The 13,990-nt window shown below is 53.3% G+C and overlaps 1 protein-coding gene across 2 annotated transcripts in view; it reads left to right on the forward strand.

The window, feature by feature from the left end:
* gbf1 (golgi brefeldin A resistant guanine nucleotide exchange factor 1) overlaps positions 1–13,990 on the forward strand; it is a 105,655-nt gene that overhangs the window by 19,968 nt on the left and 71,697 nt on the right. For both annotated transcript variants that reach the window (XM_072437641.1, XM_072437642.1), the window contains exons 3-6: positions 10,631–10,762; positions 12,771–12,889; positions 13,319–13,427; positions 13,546–13,606. In XM_072437641.1, coding sequence (XP_072293742.1) covers positions 10,631–10,762; positions 12,771–12,889; positions 13,319–13,427; positions 13,546–13,606 — 421 coding nt within the window. The remainder of the gene's footprint in view (positions 1–10,630; positions 10,763–12,770; positions 12,890–13,318; positions 13,428–13,545; positions 13,607–13,990) is intronic.

A 13,990-nucleotide genomic window follows, 5' to 3' on the forward strand; every position in this document is an offset into this window, starting at 1 on the left:
GCGGAGTTTTGGACCATTTGGAGTCTGTGGAGGGAATGGGAGGAGATGCCAGTGAGGAGGGAGTTGCAGTAGTCGAGGCGGGAGGAGATGAAGGCATGGATGAGGGATTCAGCAGCGGGGAGGGTGAGGCAGTGTCGGATTTTGGCGATGCGGCGGAGGTGGAAGTATGAGGTCTTGACGATGTGGCTGACATGGGGAGTGAAGGAGAGGGTGGGGTCCATGATGACACCGAGATTGCGTACCAGGGTAGAGGGGGTGATGGTCGAGGTGTCAATGCTGAGTGAAAAGGGGCCAGTTTTATTGAGAGTGGATTTGGTGCCAATGAGGAGGAGCTCTGTTTTGTCACTGTTCAGTTTGAGGAAGTTGAGAGTGAGCCATGATTTTATTGTAGAGATGCAGGTTTCAATGTGGCTGAGGGGAGGGTTTTGGGTGGATTTGGTGGTGAGGTATATCTGGGTGTCGTCAGCGTAGCAGTGAAAGTCCAGGTTGAGTTGGCGGAGTATGTGACCAAGGGGGAAGATGTAGCAGATGAAGAGGAGGGGGCCGAGGACTGAGCCCTAGGGGACCCCTGCGTTACTGGGGAGAGGGTGGATGAGTGACCGGAGAGGGAAATGAACTCTTGCCTGTTGGTGAGGTAGGATGTGAGCCAGTCAAGTGCAGAGCCCTCAACACCCAGTTGGCGCAGCCAACTGGGTGTGTTCAGCCCGTGTTTAGCCCGTGTTCAGCCCGTGTTCAGCCCGTGTTCAGCCCGTGTTCAGCCCGTGTTCAGCCCGTGTTCAGCCCGTGTTTAGCCCGTGTTCAGCCCGTGTTCAGCCCGTGTTCAGCCCGTGTTCAGCCCGTGTTCAGCCCGTGTTCAGCCCGTGTTCAGCCCGTGTTTAGCCCGTGTTTAGCCCGTGTTTAGCCAATGTTTAGCCAATGTTTATCCCGTGGTGTTCTGGCCCTTTCTGCCCCTCGTCCTTCTATTGCTGGAGGTGTCAGTGGTTCGTAAATCCTTCCCGGTTAGCGCAGCGCTAACGGCTCGCTAACGGCTCGGTGACAGCTCGGCTTATGGCATGTGCCGTGTGTCGTTCATCAGAGCGAGACAGACACGTGCTGACAGCTCAGGGGCCAAAGCAAACGGGCCCCTGAGTTTGGACAACATATGACCTCACCTGTTCCTCCTGTTCATGACCGGAGGGGGAAACAACACTGTCAGTTATACTCTGAAGTCAGTTATACTCTGAAGATTGTTATACTCTGAAGTCAGTTATACTCTGAAGACTGTTATACTCTGAAGTCAGTTATACTCTGAAGACTGTTATACTCTGAAGTCAGTTATACTCTAAAGTCAGTTATACTCTGAAGTCAGTTATACTCTGAAGACTGTTATACTCTGAAGTCAGTTATACTCTAAAGTCAGTTATACTCTGAAGTCAGTTATACTCTGAAGTCAGTTATACTCTAAAGTCAGTTATACTCTGAAGACTGTTATACTCTGAAGTCAGTTATACTCTGAAGACTGTTATACTCTGAAGTCAGTTATACTCTGAAGACTGTTATACTCTGAAGTCAGTTATACTCTGAAGACTGTTATACTCTGAAGACTGTTATACTCTGAAGACTGTTATACTCTGAAGACTGTTATACTCTGAAGACTGTTATACTCTGAAGACTGTTATACTCTGAAGTCAGTTATACTCTAAAGTCAGTTATACTCTGAAGTCAGTTATACTCTGAAGACTGTTATACTCTGAAGACTGTTATACTCTGAAGACTGTTATACTCTGAAGACTGTTATACTCTGAAGACTGTTATACTCTGAAGTCAGTTATACTCTGAAGACTGTTATACTCTGAAGTCAGTTATACTCTGAAGACTGTTATACTCTGAAGACTGTTATACTCTGAAGTCAGTTATACTCTGAAGACTGTTATACTCTGAAGTCAGTTATACTCTGAAGTCAGTTATACTCTGAAGACTGTTATACTCTGAAGACTGTTATACTCTGAAGACTGTTATACTCTGAAGTCAGTTATACTCTGAAGACTGTTATACTCTGAAGTCAGTTATACTCTGAAGACTGTTATACTCTGAAGTCAGTTATACTCTGAAGTCAGTTATACTCTGAAGACTGTTATACTCTGAAGACTGTTATACTCTGAAGACTGTTATACTCTGAAGACTGTTATACTCTGAAGACTGTTATACTCTGAAGACTGTTATACTCTGAAGACTGTTATACTCTGAAGACTGTTATACTCTGAAGACTGTTATACTCTGAAGACTGTTATACTCTGAAGGTGTTGGACGGCTGTAAAAGTGTCTGTGAGACTAAAATAGCCCATGGATTTGACAATAAAAGTACGAAGTTCAGCGATGGTCAGCTTTGGACAGGGTCAGCTTTGGACAGGGTCAGCTTTGGACAGGGTCAGCTTTGGACAGGGTCAGCTTTGGACAGTATTTAACATTTCATATTATTATTCTAAAAGTGATTTTCATTTCATCTAATCATTGGACTTTGACCTGGGCCGATGTGGACGGTCAGTGCTGTGGACGGTCAATGTCTGGACGGTCAGTGATGTGGACGGTCAGTGTCTGGACGGTCAGTGTTTGGAGCTTTGGGGGGTCGTTAGCTCAGACCTGGGACCAAACTGAAGCGAGTGGCTCTGAACCTTAATCCTACTGTGACCGAAACCTCAGCCCTGCTCTGGATCAGACTAATAAACCTCTGAGCATCACACAGAGGAGAAGAGGGGAGGAGAGGGGAGGAGAGGGGAGGAGAGGGGAGGAGAGGGGAGGAGAGGGGAGGAAGAGAGGAGGAGAGGGGAGGAAGAGAGGAGGAGAGGGGAGGAGAGGGGAGGAGAGGAAGAGAGGAAGAGAGGAAGAGAGGAGGAGAGGGGAAGAGAGGGGAAGAGAGGAGGAGAGGGGAGGAGAGGGGAGGAAGAGAGGAGGAGAGGGGAGGAGAGGAGGAGAGGGGAAGAGAGGAGGAGAGGGGAGGAGAGGGGAGGAGAGGGGAGGAAGAGAGGAGGAGAGGGGAGGAGAGGGGAGGAAGAGAGGAGGAGAGGGGAGGAGAGGGGAGGAAGAGAGGAGGAAGAGAGGAGGAGAGAGGAGGAAGAGAGGAGGAAGAGAGGAGGAGAGGGGAGGAGAGGGGAGGAAGAGGAGAGGGGAGGAGAGGGGAGGAAGAGAGGAGGAAGAGAGGAGGAGAGGGGAGGAGAGGGGAGGAGAGGGGAGGAAGAGAGGAGGAGAGAGGAGGAAGAGAGGAGGAGAGGGGAGGAGAGGGGAGGAGAGGAAGAGAGGAAGAGAGGAGGAGAGGGGAAGAGAGGAGGAGAGGGGAGGAGAGGGGAGGAAGAGAGGAGGAGAGGGGAGGAGAGGAAGAGAGGAGAAGAGAGGGGAAGAGGGGAGGAGAGGGGAGGAAGAGAGGAGGAGAGGGGAGGAGAGGGGAGGAAGAGGAGAGGGGAGGAAGAGGGGAGGGAGAGGGGAGGAGAGGGGAGAAGAGAGGAGGAGAGGGGAGGAGAGGGGAGGGAGAGGGGAGGAGAGGGGAGGAAGAGAGGAGGAGAGGGGAGGAGAGGGGAGGAAGAGAGGAGGAGAGGGGAGGAGAGGGGAGGAGAGGGGAGGAGAGGGGAGGAGAGGAAGAGAGGAAGAGAGGAGGAGAGGGGAAGAGAGGAGGAGAGGGGAGGAGAGGGGAGGAGGAGAGGGGAGGAAGAGAGGAGGAGAGGGGAGGAGAGGGGAGGAGAGGGGAAGAGAGGGGAAGAGAGGGGAGGAGAGAGGAGGAAGAGAGGAGGAGAGGGGAGGAGAGGGGAGGAGAGGGGAGGAGAGGAAGAGAGGAGGAGAGGGGAAGAGAGGGGAAGAGGGGAGGAGAGGGGAGGAAGAGAGGAGGAGAGGGGAGGAGAGGGGAGGAGAGGGGAAGAGAGGGGAGGAGAGGGGAGGAGAGGGGAGGAGAGGGGAGGAGAGAGGAGGAAGAGAGGAGGAGAGGGGAGGAGAGGGGAGGAGAGGGGAGGAAGAGAGGAGGAGAGAGGAGGAAGAGAGGAGGAGAGAGGAGGAGAGGGGAGGAGAGGGGAGGAGGAGAGGGGAAGAGAGGGGAAGAGAGGAGGAGAGGGGAGGAGAGGGGAGGAAGAGAGGAGGAGAGGGGAGGAGAGGAAGAGAGGAGGAGAGGGGAAGAGGGGAGGAGAGGGGAGGAAGAGAGGAGGAGAGGGGAGGAGAGGGGAGGAGAGGGGAGGAAGAGGAGAGGGGAGGAGAGGGGAGGAAGAGGGGAGGGAGAGGGGAGGGAGAGGGGAGGAGAGGGGAGGAAGAGAGGAGGAGAGGGGAGGAGAGGGGAGGAGAGGGGAGGAGAGGGGAGGAAGAGAGGAGGAGAGGGGAGGAGAGGGGAGGAGAGGGGAGGAAGAGAGGAGGAGAGGGGAGGAGAGGGGAGGAAGAGAGGAGGAGAGGGGAAGAGAGGAGGAGAGGGGAGGAGAGGGGAGGAAGAGGGGAGGGGAGGGGAGAAGAGGGGAGAAGAGGGAGAGGGGAGGAGAGGAAGAGGGGAGAAGAGGGGAGGAGAGGAAGAGGGGAGGAGAGGAAGAGGGGAGGAGAGGAAGAGGGGAGGAAGAGAGGAGGAGAGGGGAGGAAGAGAGGAGGAGAGGGGAGGAGAGGGGAGGAAGAGAGGAGGAGAGGGGAGGAAGAGAGGAGGAGAGGGGAGGAGAGAAGAGGGGAGGAGAGGGGAGGAGAGGGAGGGGGAGAGGAAGAGAGAGGAAGAGATGTAATTATTGTAGTTATTGTAATCACTGTGTTACCTGGTTACCGTTAGTGCTGAAGTAAAGTCACTATTCATGTTTTAATCATGTATGTTTGAAAAGTGCACAACACCCCCAATGCATCATGAGCGTTAGCGCGTCATGAGCGTTAGCGCGTCATGAGCGGTAGCGCGTCATGAGCGGTAGCGCATCATAAGCGGTAGCGCATCATAAGCGTTAGCGCGTCAAGTCATGAGCGTTAGCGCATCATGAGAGTTAGCGCGTTAAGTCATGAGCGTTAGCGCATCATGAGCGTTAGCGCGTCATGTCATGAGCGTTAGAATAGCAGAGGCACTGGTCAAGTCTCATTAAGGATATGATGAATATGAAACGATTAATTTACTCATAGTGACATTCCTCTCTGAGTTCCGCTTTGAGTTCTTCTGTGTCGCCGCGCTTTGTCGCTGTTCTTCAAATGCCGCCCTTCGTCGCGCGCTTCGTCGGCGTGCTTCGTCGGCGTGCTTCAAATGCCGCCCTTCGTCGCGCGCTTCGTCGGCGTGCTTCGTCGGCGTGCTTCAAATGCCGCCCTTCGTCGCGCGCTTCGTCGCGCGCTTCGTCGCGTGCTTTGTCGGCGCGCTTCGTCGCCGTTCTTCAAATGCCGCCCTTCGTCGCGTGCTTCGTCGGCGTGTTTCGTCGGCGTGCTTCGTCGGCGTGCATCAAATGCCGCCCTTCGTCGCGTGCTTCGTCGGCGTGCTTCGTCGGCGTGTTTCGTCGGCGTGCTTCGTCGACGTGCATCAAATGCCGCCCTTCGTCGCGTGCTTCGTCGGCACGCTTCGTCGGCACGCTTCGTCGCCACGCTTCGTCGCCACGCTTCGTCGCCACGCTTCGTCGCCACGCTTCGTCGCCGTTCTTCAAATGCCGCCCTTCGTCGCGCGCTTCGACGGCGTGCTTCGACGGCGTGCTTCGACGGCGTGCTTCGTCGGCGTGTTTCGTCGGCGTGCTTTGTCGGCGTGCTTTGTCGGCGTGCTTCGTCGGCGTGCTTCGTCGGCGTGCTTCGTCGGCGTGCTTCGACGGCGTGCTTCGTCGGCGTGTTTCGTCGGCGTGCTTTGTCGGCGTGCTTTGTCGGCGTGCTTTGTCGGCGTGCTTCGTCGGCGTGCTTCGTCGGCGTGCTTCGTCGGCGTGCTTCGTCGGCGTGCTTCGTCGGCGTGCTTCGTCGGTGTTCTTCAAATGCTGCCCTTCGTCACGCGCTTGGTCGCGCGCTTCGCCGTGCGCTTGGTCGCGCGCTTGGTCGCGTGCTTTGTTTTGGCGGGCAGTGTACACTGGGCGTTGGGAGCTCTCGCGCCGCCGCTCTAACCTCACGACGCTGGAATGCTGAAGTCCACATTTTTCCCTTTGACGTGGGAAAAGCACCTTTCAGATTCACTGGGCTGGAAATGTTGCTCTGTTTTTATTTTGGCCCCACTTCCTGGAGCCATTATGAAGCTGTCAGAGCTGTGAGTTTAGCCTCTGACAACACAGGGACGCCATGTCGCCCCCGATTCACCAGGGACCACGGGGACCAGGGAGGCACCAGGGGGACCAGGGGGACCAGGGACCAGGGAGGCACCAGGGGGACCAGGCGTCCTCCAGCGCCCCTTGGAGGACGCTCACACACAGCACAGCGCCCCATGGAGGACGCTCACACACAACACAGCGCCCCCTGGAGGACAGGACGCTCACACACAGCACAGCGCCCCCTGGAGGACGCTCACACACAGACGTGTGACTTGAGGCTGGTTCAGATGCTGCGGCGCAGGCTGCGTTCTGAATAATGCAGTGTTGTAATGGCAGACTGCACTGTTTGTCTGGGCCCTCGTTAGCTCCGTCCTGGGCCCCAGATCTGAGCCTGGACCTGGATCGATAGCCATCACATCGGGGTCACGGGGGCCCCACACTCCACTGCCCACAGCCACCTTCTGCTGTCAATACGGCTCTAATAAAACAACACGAGCAGACGAGCCGCAGAGGAGCCGCAGAGGAGCCGCAGAGGAGCCGCAGAGGAGCCGCAGAGGAGCCGCAGAGGAGCCGCAGAGGAGCCGCAGAGGAGCCGCAGAGGAGCCGGCCTTTACGATACGTGTGATAATCAGAGTTGTACATGAACCACACAAACGACATGAGAAGGAGACGTTTTTACTCGTCTAAATAAGACGTCCTGGAAACAATGCTCTTCACTGGATTATAACTCTTCAAATGAGCCGGTCTGAACACGGTCTCTAAACCCGGTCCAAACATGGTCTCTAAACCCGGTCTCTAAACCCGGTCCAAACATGGTCTCTAAACCCGGTCTCTAAACCCGGTCCAAACATGGTCTCTAAACCCGGTCTCTAAACCCGGTCCAAACATGGTCTCTAAACCCGGTCTCTAAACCCGGTCCAAACATGGTCTCTAAACCCGGTCTCTAAACCCGGTCCAAACATGGTCTCTAAACCCGGTCTCTAAACCCGGTCCAAACATGGTCTCTAAACCCGGTCTCTAAACCCGGTCTCTAAACATGGTCTCTAAACCCGGTCTCTAAACCCGGTCTCTAAACCCGAGTGTAAACCCGGTGTAAACCCGGTGTAAACCCGGTGTAAACCCGGTGTAAACCCGGTGTAAACCCGAGTGTAAACCCGGTGTAAACCCGGTGTAAACCCGAGTGTAAACCCGGTGTAAACCCGGTGTAAACCCGAGTGTAAACCCGGTGTAAACCCGGTGTAAACCCGGTGTAAACCCGAGTGTAAACCCGAGTGTAAACCCGAGTGTAAACCCGGTGTAAACCCGGTGTAAACCCGAGTGTAAACCCGAGTGTAAACCCGGTGTAAACCCGAGTGTAAACCCGGTGTAAACCCGGGTGTAAACCCGGTGTAAACCCGAGTGTAAACCCGGTGTAAACCCGAGTGTAAACCCGGTGTAAACCCGGTGTAAACCCGGTGTAAACCCGGTGTAAACCCGAGTGTAAACCCGGTGTAAACCCGGTGTAAACCCGAGTGTAAACCCGGTGTAAACCCGGTGTAAACCCGGTGTAAACCCGGTGTAAACCCGAGTGTAAACCCGGTGTAAACCCGGTGTAAACCCGGTGTAAACCCGAGTGTAAACCCGGTGTAAACCCGGTGTAAACCCGGTGTAAACCCGAGTGTAAACCCGGTGTAAACCCGGTGTAAACCCGGTGTAAACCCGAGTGTAAACCCGGTGTAAACCCGGTGTAATGGTCTCAGATGTTGTGTATTCTGGCTACAGCTCTTCCTCTCGCTGGAGCTTGTTTTGGAGCTGGATGATTGGTGTGTCCATCGTCCCTCTGTGACTCAAACTGGTACAATTAAATTGTAGCTGTGTTTCCGCGGTTACAGACCAGCGCACGACGCAAACTAAACCCACGAGAAATTAAAAGTTTTCCTCCACTCGCCGGAATATCGTTAGCATTCTCATTCAGCGCGGCACTGTCCAGGGACGAGACGGGATTATGGCAGAGAAGAGGGAAAGAGGGAGTGGTCCTGGTTTAGTCCTGGTTTAGTCCTGGTTTAGGCCTGGTTTAGTCCTGGTTTAGTCCTGGTTTAGTCCTGGTTTAGGCCTGGTTTAGGCCTGGTTTAGTCCTGGTTTAGGCCTGGTTTAGTCCTGGTTTAGGCCTGGTTTAGTCCTGGTTTAGTCCTGGTTTAGTCCTGGTTTAGTCCTGGTTTAGGCCTGGTTTAGTCCTGGTTTAGGCCTGGTTTAGGCCTGGTTTAGGCCTGGTTTAGGCCTGGTTTAGTCCTGGTTTAGGCCTGGTTTAGTCCTGGTTTAGGCCTGGTTTAGTCCTGGTTTAGTCCTGGTTTAGTCCTGGTTTAGGCCTGGTTTAGTCCTGGTTTAGGCCTGGTTTAGTCCTGGTTTAGGCCTGGTTTAGTCCTGGTTTAGTCCTGGTTTAGTCCTGGTTTAGGCCTGGTTTAGTCCTGGTTTAGGCCTGGTTTAGTCCTGGTTTAGGCCTGGTTTAGCTGTTGATATTTGACGTATGGAGAAACACATAGTTTAATATGATCTTTGCTCTTGTTTTTTATGCTTTATTAGATTCTCTCGTCGATAGTTTCATGTGTTTAAACATCAGCAGCTTCTGCCTCTGGAAACACTAAAGTCACAAATCCTCATCTTTAATCCTCTTTTGTGTCAGAGTAAACTGGAGTAAACTAGAGTAAACTAGAGTAAACTGGAGTAAACTGGAGTAAACTGGAGTAAACTGGAGTAAACTGGAGTAAACTGGTGTAAACTGGAGTAAACTGGAGTAAACTGGAGTAAACTGGAGTAAACTGGTGTAAACTGGAGTAAACTGGTGTAAACTGGTGTAAACTGGAGTAAACTGGAGTAAACTGGTGTAAACTGGAGTAAACTGGAGTAAACTGGAGTAAACTGGTGTAAACTGGAGTAAACTGGTGTAAACTGGTGTAAACTGGATTAAACTGGAGTAAACTGGTGTAAACTGGAGTAAACTGGAGTAAACTGGAGTAAACTGGAGTAAACTGGAGTAAACTGGTGTAAACTGGTGTAAACTGGTGTAAACTGGAGTAAACTGGAGTAAACTGGAGTAAACTGGAGTAAACTGGAGTAAACTGGAGTAAACTGGTGTAAACTGGAGTAAACTGGAGTAAACTGGAGTAAACTGGTGTAAACTGGTGTAAACTGGTGTAAACTGGTGTAAACTGGTGTGACCCTGTGGAGCAAACACTGTGAACTTCTGCTTCTCACATGGACCAGAGTCTGTGACGCCACAGCAATTATACAGCTCCTGCAGCTGTTCACTTTACACCTCCTTTTTCCCACGTTTCCTCTGCCCTCCAACACACCGTGAAGCCACCGTCCAGGGCCCGGGGCCCAGGGGCCGAGGCAGGGGCCCTCAGGGGCCGAGGCCGGGGCCCTCAGGGGGCTGGGATTTAAGAACAGGAACTAAATCACATCAAATCCAGGTTTAATATAATTATAAATCCATAAATAGTTGGTGTAATGCCTCATTTGTCCAGGAGGGGGCTGAACTCATGTCTCATCCAAGAGTCATTCTCAATCTGTGGACCTCGTCTGAAACTCAGATATTTATCCTACTCTGAGTAAGCCCCGGTCCTGGTCCTGGTCCTCGTCCTGGTCCTGGTCCTCGTCCTGGTCCTGGCTCTTGTCCTGGTTCTTATCCTGGTCCTGGTCCTGTCTTGGTCCTGGTCCTGGTCCTGGTCCTGGTCCTGGTCCTGGTCCTGGTCCTGGTCCTGGACCTGGTCCTGGTCCTGGTCCTGGTCCTGGTCCTGGTCTGGTCCTGGTCCTGGTCCTGGTCCTGGTCCTGGTCCTGGTCCTGGACCTGGTCCTGGTCCTGGTCCTGGTCCTGGTCCTGGTCCTGGTCTGGTCCTGGTCCTGGTCCTGGTCCTGGTCCTGGTCCTGGTCCTGGTCCTGGTCCTTAGTCACTATCTAGACCTGGTTTAGATCTCATCCTTTAAAATATTTTGTTGGACCTTGATTAGCCCAAGTCTGGGTCATTTTTTTCATTTATTTCCTAGTTTGGTCCTGGGTGGTCCTGGGTGGTCCTGGGTGGTCCTGGGTGGCCCTGAGTGGTACAGAGTGGTACTGGGTGGTCCTGGGTGGTCCTGGGTCGTCCTGAGTGGTCCTGAGTGGTCCTGAGGGGTCCCGGGTCGTCCTGAGGGGTCCCGGGTCGTCCTGAGGGGTCCCGGGTGGTCCGTGAGTGGTCCCGGGTGGTCCCAAGTGGTCTCGGGTGTCCGTGAGTGGTCCCGGGTGTCCGTGAGTGGTCCCGGGTGGTCCCTGAGTGGTCCCGGGTGGTCCCTGAGTGGTCCCGGGTGGTCCCGAGTGGTCCCGGGTGGTCCCGAGTGGTCCCGGGTGGTCCCGGGTGGTCCTGGTCTAAAGCGTTTCCTCTGTCTTTGGTCCTTGGTGAGGAAGGATGTTGTAGGTTTCATCTGAAGTGTTGGTTTCAGGTTTGTCGGAGCTGGAGCCAAACGTTTTCCTGAGGCCGTTTCTGGAGGTGGTTCGCTCTGAAGACACGACTGGACCAATCACAGGCCTCGCTCTCACCTCCGTCAACAAGTTCCTCTCATATGGACTCATAGGTAAAAGACCGGGTTTAGACCGGGTTTAGACGGGATCAGGACTGGGCTTAGACCGGGTTTGAACTGGATTTAGACCGGGTTTAGACCGGGTTTGAACTGGATTTAGACCGGGTTTAGACCGGGTTTGGACCGGGTGTGGCCCGGGTTTAGACCGGGTTTAGACGGGATCAGGACTGGGCTTAGACCGGGTTTGAACTGGATTTAGACCGAGTTTGGACTGGGTTTGGCCCGGGCTTAGACCGGGTCTGGGTTTAGACCGAGTTTGGACTGGGTTTGGCCCGGGCTTAGACCGGGTCTGGGTTTAGACCGAGTTTGGACTGGGTTAAGACCGGCTTAAGATAAAATAAGATAATCCTCTATTGTCCACACATGGGGAAATTTTAGGTGTTCCAACGCAGTAGATACAGAGGGTCCGGGTTTGGACCGGGTTTGGACTGGGTTTGGCCTGGGTTTAGACCGGATCCGGACTGGGTTTAGACCGGGTCTGGACTGGGTTTAGACCGGTTTAGGACTGGGTTTGCACCTGGTTTGGACTGAGTTTGGACCGGGTTTAGACCAGGTTTGGACTGGGTTTGGACCTGGTTTAGACCTGGTTTAGACCTGGTTTAGACTTGGCTTAGACCTGGTTTAGACCTGGTTTAGACCTTGTTTAGACCTGGTTTAGACTTGGCTTAGACCTGGTTTAGACCTGGTTTAGACCTTGTTTAGACCTGGTTTAGACTTGGTTTAGACCTGGTTTAGACTTGGTTTAGACCTGGTTTAGACGTGGTTCAGACCTGGTTTAGACCTGGTTTAGACCTGGTTTAGACTTGGTTTAGACCTGGTTTAGACCTGGTTTAGACCTGGTTTAGACCTGGTTTAGACTTGGTTTAGACCTGGTTTAGACGTGGTTCAGACCTGGTTTAGACCTGGTTTAGACCTGGTTTAGACTTGGTTTAGACCTGGTTTAGACGTGGTTCAGACCTGGTTTAGACTTGGTTTAGACCTGGTTTAGACGTGGTTCAGACCTGGTTTAGACGTGGTTTAGACCTGGTTTAGACCTGGTTTAGACCTGGTTTAGACGTGGTTCAGACCTGGTTTAGACTTGGTTTAGACCTGGTTTAGACGTGGTTCAGACCTGGTTTAGACTTGGTTTAGACCTGGTTTAGACCTGGTTTAGACTTGGTTTAGACCTGGTTTAGACGTGGTTCAGACCTGGTTTAGACCTGGTTTAGACCTTGTTTAGACCTGGTTTAGACTTGGTTTAGACCTGGTTTAGACTTGGTTTAGACCTGGTTTAGACGTGGTTCAGACCTGGTTTAGACCTGGTTCAGACCTGGTTTAGACTTGGTTTAGACCTGGTTTAGACCTGGTTTAGACCTGGTTTAGACTTGGTTTAGACCTGGTTTAGACGTGGTTCAGACCTGGTTTAGACTTGGTTTAGACCTGGTTTAGACCTGGTTTAGACTTGGTTTAGACCTGGTTTAGACGTGGTTCAGACCTGGTTTAGACTTGGTTTAGACCTGGTTTAGACTTGGTTTAGACCTGGTTTAGACGTGGTTCAGACCTGGTTTAGACCTGGTTTAGACCTGGTTTAGACGTGGTTCAGACCTGGTTTAGACCTGGTTCAGACCTGGTTTAGACTTGGTTTAGACCTGGTTTAGACCTGGTTTAGACCTGGTTTAGACTTGGTTTAGACCTGGTTTAGACGTGGTTCAGACCTGGTTTACACTTGGTTTAGACCTGGTTTAGACTTGGTTTAGACCTGGTTTAGACGTGGTTCAGACCTGGTTTAGACCTGGTTTAGACCTGGTTTAGACGTGGTTCAGACCTGGTTTAGACCTGGTTCAGACCTGGTTTAGACTTGGTTTAGACCTGGTTTAGACCTGGTTTAGACCTGGTTTAGACTTGGTTTAGACCTGGTTTAGACGTGGTTCAGACCTGGTTTAGACTTGGTTTAGACCTGGTTTAGACTTGGTTTAGACCTGGTTTAGACGTGGTTCAGACCTGGTTTTCTGCTGTTCTTCAGACTCGAGTCATGAGGCGGCGGCTGAAGCCATCGAGAACATGGCGGACGCAGTGACACACGCTCGCTTTGTGGGAACAGATCCAGCCAGCGACGAGGTGGTGCTCATGAAGATACTGCAGGTAAGACACGCCCGAGACACGCCCGAGACACGCCCGAGACACGCCCGAGACACACCCGAGACACACCCGAGACACGCCCGAGACACGCCCGAGACACGCCCGAGACACGCCCGAGACACACCCGAGACACGCCCGAGACACGCCCGAGACACGCCCGAGACACGCCCGAGACACGCCCGAGACACGCCCGAGACACGCCCGAGACACGCCCGAGACACGCCTGAGACACACCCGAGACACGCCCGAGACACGCCCGAGACACGCCCGAGACACGCCCGAGACGGTAAAAACCACCCCTGAGTGTGTAAAAACAGCCGCTGTGACTCTTTGTGTCAGACCACAACATACAGTGTACTTTTTGCCTCTATTTCCAGCCCTTGTTCTGACCCTATACTTCTCTAACCTTTGACCTTTGACCTGTGTTTGCAGGTGCTGAGGACGCTGCTGCTCACACCTGTTGGAGCTCACCTCACAAACGAGTCTGTTTGTGAGATCATGCAGTCCTGCTTCAGGATCTGCTTCGAGATGAGACTCAGCGGTGAGTGTCATATGCGGGCGCAGACGTCGCGCGGCCGCAGACGTCGCGCGGCCGCAGACGTCGCGCGGCCGCAGACGCAGTTATATAACAAACCTCTGGTCTTTTCTGTTTGTTTCAGAGCTGCTGAGAAAGTCTGCAGAGCACACTCTGGTGGACATGGTGCAGCTGCTCTTCTCCAGGTGAGGACCAGAACATGAGGCATTTACAATGATGGTATTGCTCTGGGTCCAGAGGCAGCTGACATGACACAAACATCACTTTCTTAAGTCATTTAATTCCAGTGTGTGGGTGTGAGGGGCGTAGCTAAAGCTACTCCTCCTCACCTTCAAAGCTCTTCACCACCTTGCCCCCCCCCCTACCTGTCTGACCTCCTCATCCCCCACCGCCCCTCCCGAGCTCTCCGATCCTCCTCCTCTCTCACCCTGACTGCACCAACATCCCGACTCAAAACTTTTGGCGACAGAGCATTCTCCCGAACAGCACCCCGACTCTGGAACTCCCTCCCCCCCCTGTCCCACTCTCCCTCACTCACAACATTCAAATCCCGCCTAAAAACATACCTC

The sequence above is a fragment of the Eucyclogobius newberryi genome, unplaced genomic scaffold, assembly GCF_026437365.1.
Source record: "Eucyclogobius newberryi isolate DKJ021-1_F unplaced genomic scaffold, fEucNew1.0.hap1 SCAF_8, whole genome shotgun sequence".
Taxonomy (NCBI): Eukaryota; Metazoa; Chordata; class Actinopteri; order Gobiiformes; family Gobiidae; genus Eucyclogobius; species Eucyclogobius newberryi.